Source organism: Tripterygium wilfordii, chromosome 15 (assembly GCF_013401445.1).
Source record: "Tripterygium wilfordii isolate XIE 37 chromosome 15, ASM1340144v1, whole genome shotgun sequence".
In the NCBI taxonomy this organism is placed as follows: domain Eukaryota; kingdom Viridiplantae; phylum Streptophyta; class Magnoliopsida; order Celastrales; family Celastraceae; genus Tripterygium; species Tripterygium wilfordii.
This window is the reverse complement of record NC_052246.1, coordinates 329276-344124: the sequence shown is the minus strand read 5'-3', so window position 1 is coordinate 344124 and position 14849 is coordinate 329276. Positions and strand designations below refer to the sequence as shown.

Sequence of the window (14849 nt, the reverse complement as noted above, 5' to 3'; positions counted from 1 at the left end):
AATCACTTCGTCTTCCTATATTAAATAATTGAAAATGAAATAACATACACACCCTTTTCAAAGATTTTACTTCAAAAATGATTACCCTTGGGAGGCTTAAATTTATGTAATTTTCTCGAATCCTTAAATCAATCTAGCTAATTAGTGGAGTACATATTATTGTAAGTTTGATCGATGTACTAGCACTCCATATTTTAGCCAAGATTGGCTGAGAAAGGCACATCAGTCCCCCCCCCCCCTTCATATACTTTTCTTCTTTTGTCCCATTATAAGAGAGATGCCCTAAAGAGTAGGCAATACATATATGTACATGCCGTTCCTTAGCCTCTAATAAAAGTAATATTTATTTATAGCCTTATGAACCAGTTGAGCCAGCCTTGGATCAAGGCCTAGCACAGAAAGTTAACTTATAGTAACATTTGCACACTTTAAACTAACTCATTTTACAAATTGAATGATGGAAACATCCATCAAACTTAAATTAACAACCTTCCACATACTTGCGCTAAGATTTACCGTAGTTAAGTGGTAGGCTCTCTATTATGCGAGGGCCAAGAAATAAATTATACGAGGGGTAATTAAGATATAGTATATGTTTCAATACCCAATTATAATTTGAAGAATCTACACGTCAATATTTAAATCTTAACCACTCTCACACCTTTATTCTACTTCTATATACTTGCTTTTTCTCAAATTAGAATATCTATCTCAATAATACACAATTTGTTAGTAGTACATTTTTACAATGAATCTTCTTTAAGGATTTTAGATGAATTATGATGGATTATATAATTGCATTTTTAACGGATTAAATCTTAACTTAGTGAGTAGTGGACTCCACTTACCTTCTGTTTTCCAAAAGTCAAGGTCCTAAAGTTCATTGACAAGAACAATAAAAATGGGCGGCTTTGTTTCTCCAAAGCTTTTAATGTATACGTATGTGTGTGTGTATATATATATAGAAAATTATATATCGCTTGAAGTGTGTGAGGTTGGTTTAAATAATTATAATTATAGTATATGACTATGTGGTGGACGTATCAAGTCCACTTGAAGGATTTGGCCTGGACGGTGGTGTGGACATAAATTTGCTGACACTCTGTGTGGGGTCTAGTTTTATCCAATCGAAAAAGAGAAGCTTAAAAGTCGCACGTTATAGCCGTCGATTTTGATTGGACCGTGATGAAGCGCGTGGCCTACAATTCCAATTGCACCTGTGGGGACCACCCCAGCAATCGCATTATCTTCTGCACTTTTTTTTTTTTCTACTTTTTTTTATTATTTACTAGCCCACTATGTTAACCGACTCATTTTCTTCCCTTTTTTTTTTTTTTTTCCACTCGAATATAAATTATCGAGTGAAGTCGAACCCCCAGATGAGAATATTATAGTAGTATATTCAATCTGATTCATTAAGATCTTCAGACCCTTGAAAAGGGAAACAAGGTGGCCATGACTTACCAAGAATCACTACAAATTAAGATGTTTCTTCAGTGAAATCCTCCTTCATTCAAGGCCATTGAAGGCTGATGTTTGACAATCGCACCTTGCAAGTTCTCCAATATTATAGTACTAGTGATTCAAAAGTCAACCAATCATAGTAGTAAATTTCCAATTAATTGGATTTGGAACACTAAATTATCAAGTCAAACGTCTCACTTTTGATTGCTGTCAGAAATTTTCTTTGCCACAAACAACACTGATGTACGCACCCAAAAACTAAAATACAGACGAGGTAGTTTAACTTTAATCATAGAGCAGCAGAAGTTACCTTCTTGGGCCGCCCAACGGGCTTTCCAGTACTCTTTATGGGCTTCATTTTCATGGGCCAGCCTGGTCTCTTCCGCGGCTCCATTTCACCTCCTTCAGCAGCCTACTTGGCAACATTTCAGTGATTTCACCTCCTTCCACAACCTTCTTCGGCCGCCCTCGCGCCTTCACTGGACTCGGCAACGGACTGGACTAAGGAACAACCACCGTCTTAAGCGGACCCCCGCGGCCCCTCTTAGGACCCAGCACAGCTGTCACTGACTTCGGTTTCCTGCACCGTCCAGGAGCCATATTGGGCCCACTTCCTGGTGGCCTACCTCTCGCCACTCCCGGCCCACCACCCCAGTAAGGCTGCAATTGGTTGTAGTAGCAGTGAGCTGGGTATCAGTGTGACCATTTGGGGGCCCAATGGGCTTCGGCTTTGGAGGGCGGCTCCGTTTGGCCCCAGAAGTAGAACAAGAGTCGAGAACTGGATTCGAGTTACCGGGAGGAGCATCAGGTCTAGGGAACTTGAGAGCCTCAACCTCAAGTGGCGAGTCAACAAGGCCGAGTGACTGGGGGACAGGTCCAGGTCAGGTATGTGCCCCTCTCTCTCTACTTCGTATGCGAATTAATTAATATATCAGATAAACAGAGTTCTAAATTAAAAGAACAGGAAAATAGGAAAATTAACACGAATCGGAGAGAGGGAGGGAGTCAAGAGCGGGCAATGCTGAGATTGCTTGGCTGGGAATCGAGAGAGTGGAGTTTATATGGGGAGTGGAACTCTAGTGGACGGTGTTCGTCGCTGGTTTCAACGCCACCATTTCATCAACAACAACAATTCTACTTCTAATAATACAACCAATAGTCACAATAATGGCGATGGAGTCCTCACCGATTTAACCGTGCGATCGTCGAAATCGAGTGGAGAACAAGAGGAGGAGCTCACTGTAATTGAAGATTTCGATCTCGCTGGGTTAAACCTAATCAAAGTACCCAAACGTACTGCTTTACCATTCATAATGGATTCGCAAAAGAAGGTCTCTTTCTCAACCTCTTTTAGTTTCTCTAATGGAGATCCGCCTGCTTTGATTGTCTGTTTGTTGTTTGATTCGTTTTTTGTTTTACCTCTTCAACTTATTTATTTTTGGCATGCTCTGTTTGGTTTCTTGGACTCTTCTCCAACAGGAGATTAAATCAAATATTACTGGTGGGTTGTATACATATATATGAAAAGATCTTTCCTTTGTGAATGTGATCTAAATTGGTTGAGTTCTTCATTGTCCTATCAATGTCAGACAAAAGTTTTTTTTTTTGGTATAACCGTATAAATGTCATGATAGTGATGGGCTCTTCATACCTGGATCACCCTGCGTCTTCTTCTTAGTCTAGTTTGTTGCGTTTGTTCCAGAATTGTACTTCTCTTCATTTATTAACACAAATAGTACGAGCTTCTTATCACAATTGTGAGTCATTGGCATTGTTGAGCTGATTGTTGGTTTGTCCTATCATGTTTTGCATGATCGTGACGACGTGACCTTGTCATCCCATTATCATATTCACCCTTTTTTGGTACCGTGTTCTTGTTTCTATACCCGTTACGATTTCTTAAAAAATCTGGTTTTTTGCATATAAAATTAACCTTGGGATTTTCTGAAGCTATAAAGTGTGCTTATTGTTCCCTTCTCCTGTTTGGTTGAATTGTTATGAGACCGTGAATGCTAATCTATGTCATCTATGTATTCTTTGATTCCTTTAACCCACCGCAGTATTTTCCATTGTATCTTTCTCATCTATAAACCACTTGAAAATCGTTCTCTCAAAATCAGGGTGCCCTAGAAGCAGAGTTCTTCACCGAGTATGGAGAGGCAAGCCGTTACCAAGTTCTAGAAGTCGTAGGGAAAGGAAGTTACGGCGTCGTTGGTTCCGCAATTGACACACATACAGGAGAAAGGGTTGCGATTAAGAAGATTAATGATGTTTTTGAGCATGTCTCTGATGCCACACGAATTCTGAGAGAAATTAAACTCTTACGGTTGCTTCGTCATCCAGATATTGTTGAAATAAAACATATAATGCTTCCTCCATCCCGCCGAGAATTCAGAGATATTTACGTTGTGTTTGAATTAATGGAGTCTGATCTTCACCAAGTAATTAAGGCAAACGATGATCTTACCCCTGAGCATTATCAGTTTTTCTTGTACCAACTTCTTCGTGGTCTTAAATTTATACATACTGGTTGGTGTCTCTTAGTTGTCGTTTGTACTTTATGCTATTAAGATAATTTGTTAACTGCCCTGATTGTCTTGCAGCAAACGTATTTCATCGAGATCTAAAGCCAAAAAACATCCTTGCTAATGCTGATTGCAAATTGAAGATATGCGATTTCGGTCTTGCTCGAGTATCTTTTAATGATGCCCCATCAGCTATCTTTTGGACAGTATGTTGATCAGACATGGATTTCTTTGTGTCGTCTAAAACCTCTGCTTTCTTTGATAGAGAAGTCACTTAAATGCGTAATTCGTTGTAATCCAATTCGAATGATGAAAAGCAAGCCTCAGAAGTACTATTTGGTGATTGACGTTGTTTATTCATATGCAGGACTATGTTGCAACTAGATGGTATCGTGCTCCTGAACTCTGTGGCTCATTTTTCTCCAAAGTAAGCACTTCTTTATCATTAGTACATCAGGTTGTCTTTTGCGTATTGCGTGTTGTGTTGGTTGATAGGCAAGGTCATATGAATTAGGCAAATTGCTTTTGGACCTTTCTCGACTATCTAGTCAACTTAGCAGCACCACTAGGTGTTTTTCTTTTTGGTGGAGCCCGGGGGGGGGGGGGGGGGAGTTGGGATGGCATGCTCATCTAATTTGGTTATATTTGGCTTTAACGATGATTTACATCTACCAATTTTTTAAAAGCAAACTAAAATTAGAAAATGAAAACAGAACCCAATGTAATTATAATCCCTTTTACGATTTTGCAGTACACCCCTGCAATTGATATATGGAGCATCGGATGCATATTTGCTGAAATGCTTACAGGAAAACCACTGTTTCCCGGTAAAAATGTGGTTCACCAGTTGGATCTCATGACTGATGTACTTGGCACTCCTGCTGCTGAATCCATTTCAAGGGTTTGTTGTCTCAATCTAGTTCCTGGTTCTGTGTTTTCAATAGAAAATTGATCTAAACTGTAAGCTGATTTACCTTATTTTCTTAATTCTTGTACCATTTTACTGAAAATTTTCTTGCATATTACTTGGGTTTGAGTACTTATCCTTCTCCTTACATTGCTTTGTGCCTTCATGCCACCCCTTTTTGTTTATAATTTGACTTTGTAAACTGTTATCTTGATATTGGCAGATTCGAAATGAAAAGGCAAGGAGGTATCTGAGTAGCATGAGAAAGAAACAACCAGTTCCATTCGCGCAAAAGTTCCCTAATGTAGATCCATTGGCTCTTCGACTATTGGAGCGCCTGCTTGCATTTGATCCTAAAGATCGTCCAACAGCTGAAGAGGTGAGTCAGATTCGGTGGATCTAGTAGTGAGATTAATTAAGATCAACAGAGAGAGAGAAGTATAATATAAATAATAGTTATGAGATCATGATTATATCTTACTATACTTATGCTTGCAGGCTCTAGCCGATCCCTACTTTCATGGTTTGTCAAATGTGGATCGTGAACCATCCACTCAGCCCATTTCAAAACTGGAGTTTGAGTTTGAGAGGAGGAAGTTGGCAAAGGATGATGTGAGAGAGTTAATTTATCGAGAGGTATGACACCAACACTTATTATTGTTGCGGTGATATATAGTAACTTTTGCTTATTTATATATATAATGAATGTTATGATTCGAACGAAACAGATATTAGAGTATCATCCTCAGATGCTGCAGGAGTACCTTCGCGGTGGAGAACAGACTAGCTTCATGTACCCTAGGTAATGAAATTATCATATTTTGTGCTGCATTTGCGTCTCAATTCTTCTCAAAATTATTATTGTGGGTATTTATTTATCTAGTAACTGAAGATTACTTTTTTTTTTTGTCAAAATGTAGTGGTGTTGATCGATTTAAGCGACAATTTGCCCATCTTGAGGACAATTATGGTAAAGGTGAAAGAAGCACTCCACTCCAAAGGCAGCATGCTTCTTTGCCTAGGTTTGTGTTGAAGTAGATATTGAGATGTTTCATATAAGAACCTAGATGAATTAATTTGAGGATGCATTTTGTAAAGGTGCAAAGTTTACCATATTATCTCTGTTCAGGGAGCGGGTTCCTGCACCTAAGGATGAGACCACAAGCCAAAATGACGAATTGGGTCGAACTGCAGCTTCTGTAGCTACAACTCTTCAGAGTCCCCCAGGGTCCCAGCAGTCTGATGGCTCAGGACTTCCAAATATGGAGGCACAAAATGGAGTTGCCAAGCCAAACTACAGTGTCCGAAGCCTGCTGAAGAGTGCTAGCATTAGTGGCTCTAAGTGTGTAGGTGTGCAGCCAACGAAAGATTTACAGGTAACTAATGTTTGTTCGCATAAATTCTCTTATTCTACCATATAGGATATCCACTATCAATGTGGCAGAGTTCATGAAGTTAAAGAAGTTGGGATATTTGTTTAAGCTATGTACGAAAGGTTTAAGATTGGTGATTTGACTTAACGAGGGTTTGGTTCTCGCTCTTATCGTTATGTCTCTTGATGGATAGTCTGTTAGTAGTTAGTACTTACCAGCTTTCGCATCAATGTCCCTTTTCCATTTCATTGGGTAGTGCTTTAATTAAGGGGATAAAGATTTCAGTGACAATATCTATTTAAATATAAGTGGGGAATAGTCACTGCCAATCTTGGGTCTGTGCCCTCAAATCTCGTGGGAGACCAAATAAATCTCGTTTTGTTTACATGGGTTTCTTCAGCTTGTCTATGCACAGAAGGTCATCTTTAAAGCAAAAAAGATGGCATAGTTGCAAGCTTATGTTTTTCAAAGAAAGTTTGGTTTTAACTTTTATGGATTTTTCTTGATCGGAGTTTGATATTGGTTAGACAAACTGTGGTTCTATGCAATATAGCTATGCAGTCGTCTGCTGTTTATAACGAGTGTACTTTCTGATTGCCAGGACGAACCAATTATTGAGGCCAACGATGAAGCAGTTGATGGATCGTCTCAAAAGGTTGCAGCTCTCCATGCTTGATTCTGCACTTGTAATTTCGTCCAAACACTCAGAGCTTTGAGTTGGCACCCTGCCTTTTTTTCCCCCCCTAATTATGCAGACACATAGTGGCTTGTAAAAGCGAGAATCTACAGTCTTTATTGCCGGTTTTGAGGTAGAAGCTAACTGTAGGTCTTTATTCTCATAGTTACCCTTGAGATTGCGTTCTACAATTACAGAACAGAGAATAGATGTTTTCATGTACTGTATTGTATATTTGCACGAAAAACAACACTGTATTATGTATGCATTTTGATAAATTTTGCAGCTTTACTTGGGCATGATATAGTATGAGAATGCCCTTAAAAACAGTGTATTTTTGTTAATCTGCTGTTACTGTGTTTATATTTTGAAGAAAATCAGCAGTGTATTTTGTTCGCATTTGGAAAACTTTGCAGTTCAGGCATGTATGGGCCTTAGAATGGAAGATTTGACCACAAGACTTACTTCTCACAGGCCATTTTCTAAGGTAACAGTGGCCATGGGCCTTTGAAATAAGAGAGGTGAGTCATGCGACCACCAACGGCACCAATCCAATACTGATCGACTTCCCAAGGGACAGAGCAATTTAACCATCTCATTAGCAGAATCAATTGACAAATTATTGCCTATTTAATTTTAAATAGAGAATTTCATGACACTCCCATAAACCCGGGAATTTGAAGAAATGATGGGATCTGCCCTCTTTGTGCTTTACAAGGGTTTTGATGTCTTAACACCCATTGATCAGTCTTAAGATCTATGGCTCTGCAAGGGGTATAATGTGGGTTGGGACGGGATGGGGAGGAGGAGGACCTGGAACGGTCCCCATAAACCCCATCTTTTTGAGAGATGCTAATGTAATTAATGCTGATGAATCCTAACTATACTAAATTAACTTTTAATTATTTTTTAAGAAAATGGAGTAAATGAAATTGCATTAGTTATCCAAATGATAGACTAAAAAAGAAGAATTTGTTAAATTCCGGACAACCCATGTAAATATAAATAATCATGTATTCATTTGTTGTTATTTCCTTGCTCTGGAGAAACTACACACACAAAAAAAATCACCCTGAAAGCATGTCATTTTTCTCGCATGTTATAGAGAAAACAAATTAAAAATTAATATCAAATGTTCGACCGGAAAGTTTGTAAATAAAGACGATATAGACGGAGAGAATGAGAGGTAGCCTGGTTGGTCAAATTGTTGGTCCAGGACATTGAGGTCCAGGTTCCATTTTCACGGGGATGGGATTGAGATTTAGATAGTTTTCATCCGTTGTGGTGGCCTTCATCCCCTTCGAGTATGACTTGACGTGTGTGACCTATGGACTTTTTTTTTTAAAAAAAAAGACAATATAGAGGGATGAAGACCCAAAAAAAACCGTAGACTTTGAAGTAAATTGATGACGGCCATCGATGAAATTCGTATTTTCAATCAGGACCGTCGTATTCGCATACTTTGACAAGAAAATCAGAACGACCAATCAATCACTCTATAGTTTATATGACTATCAGCTTCTCGGTTCTCACAGTCACGCCTCTCTCTTTTATGTGGCAACACTCACATTCGAAAGGCGAGAGCTTTGCATTCCAAAGGCGAGACCTTTGCGCTCACTGGAAAGGATTCCAAGATCAAAATGAACAAAGGTTTGTCACATTTTGATCTTCTGCTTCTTCATGGTCTGACTGTTTTTTTAAAAATATTGTAATTTATTTTTTCCTGTTCGTTTTGTGGGCTTTGCACTGAATGGTGGGGCTGGGTTGATGTATGTTTAAAAACCCCAGAATAAATTATTTTGGTCGGAATATTCAATAGTGCGCAACCTGGCTGTGGCTGTGGGTTTCTGTTTCTGACTGACTGACATTGGAAAGGATAAGAAAGAAAAATCATTTATTGCTAATGGGTCTCCAGAATATCTCTTTTGGGTATAGATGTTTGTGTATATGGACTTGTTATTCTCAAAGATGAAGGAGATGTGATATTTGGTTTATTTTTTTCATATGCAATGAACTTTCTGCGATAAACTTTCGGATGAAAAAAATTTGGGTGTATTTCGAATAGTATTGTGCTATCACGCATAATGTGGAAGATAACTCACTTTGATTTATGGTGCTAGACTGGTTGGTCTCTCGTGGAGATTTACTATAAATTATTTTCCATCATAATAGTGCGGCCATTTGCTTGATACAGTATTTATGGAATCTCAGATACTTGATGCAAATTAGTTATTCTGTGCTTGATAAATGTATTTGAGCTGCGTGGTTCTTGATTGCTGGTAGATTATAGTATAAAACATAGGGAAGAAATTAAGAAAGGAAAGAACTTTCTTGGGCAAAAAAGAAAAATATGGGGAAGTTTCCTTCTAGCTGGTGCTTTAACTTGCTTCGCTATTTGTCAATTCGTTAGTTATTGCTAACATGAATGCAAGTGTATTTTCTTTAATATAGTTACACATTTGGTCTTTTAGTTTCCAATTTGGTGAATTCAATCGGATTGTATTCTTACATGGTCATCTGCCTATTCCTAAGATATGTATGCTTTGTTGTGCTTTTTGATCCTATGAGTATCTTGGCTCGGAATCTTATATGGAAGCTTGCATGTAATTGGGCATTAGTTTCTTACAATTTTCGAGAAATGTTAAAAGAGTATAACTTTGTAGTGTTTTAAGGAGTCAGATGTAAATATGATGGAATCGGCTGATTATTCTCGATTTTTCTGAATTGGGATTATGTCCAAGTTCTTGAACCCATATTTCTGCTTTCAGTAGGGATAGAGTTTCAAAGTTCCTTCCGATTTCAGTTTACTACTTTACTTTCATTTTTCAAAAATTTTCTTGCACTTTAATATGTTTGTCACGTAAAAGTCAAGGTCAATTCTATATTGCAAATTAGGGTCTTAGTCCACTTAATCTTCGCATTTTGGTTGATGACTCTCACATTCATGCTTGGTATTTGTATAGGTTTACCACAACAGCCTATGTATAAGAATCGCCTCCAAGAATATGCTCAAAAATCACGCTTACCACTCCCAGTATATTGTATTAAGAATGAGGGATATGACCATGCACCAAAGTTTAGGGCAAGTGTGTCAGTTGGTGACAATTTTTTTGAGTCTAGGCTAACATTTTCAACTCGGAAAGTAGCTGAGCAGGATGTTGCAAAACTTGCTATTGATAGCATGGAAGTAAAGACTAAGGATGAAGGTTGTGCTCCTATTTATAAGGTAAGTCATGTTCTCGAGCCATAATCAATACTACTAACAGATTTTATGCTGCGCGCAATGTTAATACTTGTCTAGACTAATGTTGTTGTTTTTCATTTCCATTCTCAATTCTCATTGACTGTTTGGTTGCAAAAGTTATGGAAACTGTGGTAATCCATCATCCATTTTGAAGGATCTCAAACATTGCAAGTCTATCCTGCATGAATTTTCTGTGAAGATGAACTGGGAACATCCCAAGTACACAACTATTAAAAAACATGACAAGCACCCGGTCTTCATCTCCTCATTACTTTTTGATGGCATAACTTACACTAGTGACGAAAGCGGAAGCAAGAAAGAGGCAGAGCAGCTGGCAGCTAGTGCCACTATTGAAACACTTCTCGGTGGGTTGTGAAGGCTTGTTTTCATGTGTATGTGTATGTATGAGCTTTTAAATATATCTGCGTAAATGCGTTTTATTTTATTTTATTTTTTTTATTTTTTGTCCAGCAAATGCGTTTTATATTTGTGTGTGCGGGAGGGTGTATTGCAAATGGTATAATGTCACAGTGGAGTTTGTTTGAACATGCACTTTACAGGATCTGGTTCCGGAGTTCTTCGTCAAATAATCAATTCAAAGACCCAAACTGTTGCAGCATCCCAAAAACTGAGTGACTCGGGGCTCAAACAACAAAACTTGGCAGTGGTTGCACATCAACTTGGTAAGATGTTCATATTTATGCTAGTTAGCAGCCTAAAGAAGTTGAAGTTCCAGTTGCGGAGGAGACTAATTATTTGCAAAATGCTTGATGTTTGGTGGGGCATCCAGGACAGACACAGAATCTCATAGTGAGTCATCCTTTGCCAAAATTTTCAAAACAAGGATATAATCTTAAGGTAAACAGGTGCTTGTAGTGTTAAAAACTGATCGTATTATGTTGTCGTACTAGTCACAAGTTGGCTGCCTTCTAAGAAATACACTACTCTTTAATATCAATATTTTCAGTGCTAATATCCATCATCAAAAAGCCTAACAATCAACAACCGTTTGCTGGTACTGTGGTACAGCCTGCTACTCCAAACTTGAAGCACACAGCCCTGGTTAATTCCAGTTGGAAGAACAAGCGGAAGTTTGAGATGGGGAACCATGGAAAGAAAATAATGCGAAATGAGAAGCAATGAAGTTTGTAAGAAATCTGTTAAGTAAGTTCTTCTTTCATTTTTGAAAGAAATGTTAACTATATTCATAGCATGGAAATATGGAATTTCTAATTTTAACAATGTGTAGATTTACAATTAGAAAGAGCTGTAATTAGAGTTTATACTTTGAATTACTTTTTTTCGGTCGTTCCAGCCTAGGCAATGGATTGTGGTTTAAATCACTTCTATCAAATGCAAACAATATATTGTAGTTCCCTCGACTTACCCAAACCTTTCATCTCCCTCAGATATATTCTGGAACATATATATATGCAGGTCTCAAAGGTGGCGTTGAATAGATAGTGCTGTCATTTCTGCAGATCAAATTATGATTTGCATGTCTTGCTTATTGTAACTATCACAATGTTCTGTACTGAAATACTTGAATCTTGCTGGAGTTATCAAGGAAACAGTAAAAAAAAAATTACCAAACTATGCAGACATGTATGCTTCTGTTGTTTTTTGACTCCCATATCTTGTTGTCATCAGCAAAACTTTTTTGAGGGTATTATTAGGTTACCCATGTCTATATAATATGCAACTCATGATATTTCTTGTAGTTTTTAATGAACTATAGTATGTGTCAAATTATTCCATGTCTAATTTTACTGCTCGAGGTGCCTGCACTAGGCCAGTGCTTTTGGGTTCAGGGGAGTGTACCTGCGACTCTGTTAAGTAGGTGTCAAATGGATTGGGGATTGGGACTTTAGTTAGAAGCCCAAGTCCATTACTTGACTTGGGTTCTCATTGTTGACAACATGGGCCTAGTATGGGCTTACTGTTTTTGGTTCTCTTTGGGATTCGGTCTTTAGTTATGAGCCCAAGTCCATTACTTGACTTGGGTTCTGAACTTTTTATTAGCCGATGGAAAACTTTAATCATACCTCAATGTTTTCTAAACACACCTCTTGTTAAGCGTAACTTATAAAATCTTACATTTTTATAAATACACCAAAAGTACTAAAAAATTGAGACATTTTAGAAGTGCACCTCAAGCTGGAAAACAGAGAAAAAAACCTGCAAAACACAATAGGGAATTCCACTTCTAAAATACATCAAAATCATCAAATGGAAATCGAAATGCCCTTATAGAGTGAGCATCTGGCTTCACCATATTGCATCCAAATGGAAATGTCCTTACCATAGCCAGAAAGCTATTGTCAGAAAGAACATAAAGACCCAACAATTGCATTGAAGGTAGAAAGTGCATAAACCCAATTCTAGGTCAACAAAGAAAGTGATACCTTGTCCTGGAAAATCAACAAAGGCCTATGTGATTCCATCTTAGACTCCAAATTTATCAACTTATTATCATAGTCGCGAACTAAATCCATGAGCTCCACAACTTCATTCTCACGGAATGAATCTCCTCCAACATTTCCCTTTCTTGAAGTTGCTTACTTTACCAAATATGTTATCGAATCCAATCACCAACATATGGGTTTATTTCTCAATTTCATATTGCAGAGACTCCTTGGCTTTCACCAACTCCATCGAGCGCTTCTCATTCAATCTCGAAGCCTCCTCTTTCTGCCTCGAGCACATGTCCCGCTTCTTGATAGCCTCATGAGCAGGCGCCTTCAATCGATTGAACGACACCTTGCAGCTCTGATTTCAAATTCTTCATCGCCTCGCGAGCCGCTCACTCGCGATCGAGGTAGTTGTGGTATGCGTAGATCTTCCTCTGTTTTTCCAAACATTGGGGGTGGGGTGTTATGAGTAGGGATGACAATTCATGTTCGACCCGCACGGATTTTCCCCGATCCGAGACTTATGCGGGATGGGGACGGGGGCAACTAATTTCAACCTGTACGGGGATGGGTATGCCTCCCGATCCGCCCCACCCCACAATACGTGTTTATGTACATAATATATATATATATATATATATATAACTATATTTCTTTTATAATATAGATAAATATTTATTTATCTAAACATATATTAATTTGATATTATTAGTAAAATCAAAGTAATCCCTATACTAGTTTGTTAAGTCTTAAACCTAAGTACATAAACCTTAAAACCCTAAACATAATATTACAATACTCATATCCTCTTAATTAGATTGATTATTGAATAAATGTTGTTAAAAACATAAGATCCTAAATCTTAAATTAAATACCCTAAACTTGTTTGTGTAATGGTGCTTGTTTTTTAAATGAAGTTTTCCTTCTAAAAAAAATCTTACTCCTAATGCAATTGAATTGATGTTGATAAAAAATAATTTAAGATCCCTAAATCCTAACCTAACTTAAATTGACTTGATTTGAACACATTCTAATATAGTAATAAATTAATATTGTTAAAATAGATATTTGAATGCTTAGTTTTAATCCAATATAAATAATCCCTAAAACCCTAAACCCTGATTTTAATCCAATATAAATAATCCCTAACCCCTACGAACTAAATAATCCAAAAACCCTAAACCCTAGTTTTAATCCAATATAAAAAATCCATGAACCCTAAACCTAAGCACTCAAAAATCTATAAACTCTAAACCCCAAAGCTAAGTACTAAGCCTTAAATCCTAAACCTAAACACTAAACCAGTAAACCCTAGTTTTAATCCAGTATAAATAATTCCTAAACCCTAAGCACTAAATAATCCATAAACCCTAAACCTAAGCATTAAACCCTAAACCCTTATTTTAATCCAATATAAATAATCCCTAAACCCTAAGTCATTAATTCATTTATTAAAATTTAAAATCAAAACATCATTTACCTAAGTGGTAATATAAAATTAAAAAACAATACTTATCAAGTCATTATTTTAAATATAATTATGAATTAATTCAATTAACTCATTGCCAGCTCACCTAACATGCTAACACCTAAGGGGCTATTGGCTAAGAGTAAGAGACATTGTGAGTGGTGACCTTAACAAATAAATGAATAGCAACCCCAAAGTCCCCAAACCGGCAAACCCTCACTCTCGCTGCGCCGCTGGCCCGCTGCTGCTTCATCAAGTCCACTCACCTATGGCTGCCAGTATTCCGACTCCAGTCCATCACTCACCTGCGAGCGGCTGTCACCTCCTATGTATGTATTATTTCTTTGATTTTTTATATGACTAAATGGGTTTTTGTGATTGTTTACGTGATTGTTTGGTTGTTGATCAGGAGATTCTCTATTTCGGCTTAGGATTGATAGGGGATTACACCAGATTCTGCCGATAGGGGGATCAATTTTTTGGCGGTGGTTTTGGTTGTCTTTCTCAATATAGGGAGTGAGCCTCGAGGCTTTGGGTATCCATTAAGATTGGCTATGTTTTAGTTGCTCTACTTGTATTAGTTGATCTCCTCCAACGAAGAAGGGACATTCATGTAGATTTGAAGCAAGAAAGGGCAAAGGGTTGGGTTCCTCCACCACCAAGGAAATCAAATTCAATGACCAATGGCCTTATGACCTGCTGTTAGGGAACTAACAGTTGATCAATTTACGTTACGAAAATAAAAGGTTCAATGTCTTTATCAATTTACATTATGAAAATA

General features: G+C 37.6%; 2 protein-coding genes across 3 annotated transcripts; both read left to right on the top strand.

Annotated features, from left to right (window-relative positions):
* Positions 1-2212: 2212 nt before the first annotated feature.
* Positions 2213-7322, top strand: LOC119980017 (mitogen-activated protein kinase 9-like). Of its 2 annotated transcripts, XM_038822658.1 has the most exons (12): positions 2214-2349; positions 2429-2795; positions 3585-3993; positions 4068-4195; positions 4357-4416; positions 4741-4890; positions 5120-5275; positions 5395-5532; positions 5625-5698; positions 5817-5918; positions 6026-6272; positions 6871-7322. In XM_038822658.1, the coding sequence occupies exons 2-12, from the start codon at positions 2526-2528 to the stop codon at positions 6943-6945; spliced, it is 1809 nt and encodes a 602-aa protein (XP_038678586.1). In that variant the 5' UTR covers positions 2214-2349; positions 2429-2525; the 3' UTR covers positions 6946-7322. The 2 variants fall into 2 exon arrangements, with proteins under 2 accessions (XP_038678587.1, XP_038678586.1); XM_038822659.1 differs by lacking the exon at positions 4741-4890 and having other exon boundaries at positions 2213-2349.
* Positions 7323-8351: 1029 nt separating this feature from the next.
* On the top strand, positions 8352-11565 carry LOC120016697 (double-stranded RNA-binding protein 4-like). The gene is made up of 7 exons (XM_038869598.1): positions 8352-8373; positions 8464-8595; positions 9909-10171; positions 10344-10554; positions 10750-10872; positions 10980-11047; positions 11219-11565. The coding sequence occupies exons 1-7, from the start codon at positions 8352-8354 to the stop codon at positions 11330-11332; spliced, it is 933 nt and encodes a 310-aa protein (XP_038725526.1). The 3' UTR covers positions 11333-11565.
* Positions 11566-14849: the final 3284 nt, after the last annotated feature.

Bases quoted from the DNA above. Each gene is read 5' to 3' on its own strand.
- LOC120016697 (XM_038869598.1), top strand. From the start codon at position 8,352: ATGACGGCCATCGATGAAATTC. The intron at 8,596-9,908 runs GTTTGTCACATT...GTATTTGTATAG, and splicing joins CAAGATCAAAATGAACAAAG to GTTTACCACAACAGCCTATG. The intron at 10,172-10,343 runs GTAAGTCATGTT...TCCATTTTGAAG, and splicing joins GTTGTGCTCCTATTTATAAG to GATCTCAAACATTGCAAGTC.
- LOC119980017 (XM_038822658.1), top strand. From the start codon at position 2,526: ATGGGGAGTGGAACTCTAGTGGACGGTGTTCGTCGCTGGTTTCAACGC. The intron at 5,699-5,816 runs GTAATGAAATTA...GTCAAAATGTAG, and splicing joins ACTAGCTTCATGTACCCTAG to TGGTGTTGATCGATTTAAGC. The intron at 6,273-6,870 runs GTAACTAATGTT...TCTGATTGCCAG, and splicing joins AGCCAACGAAAGATTTACAG to GACGAACCAATTATTGAGGC.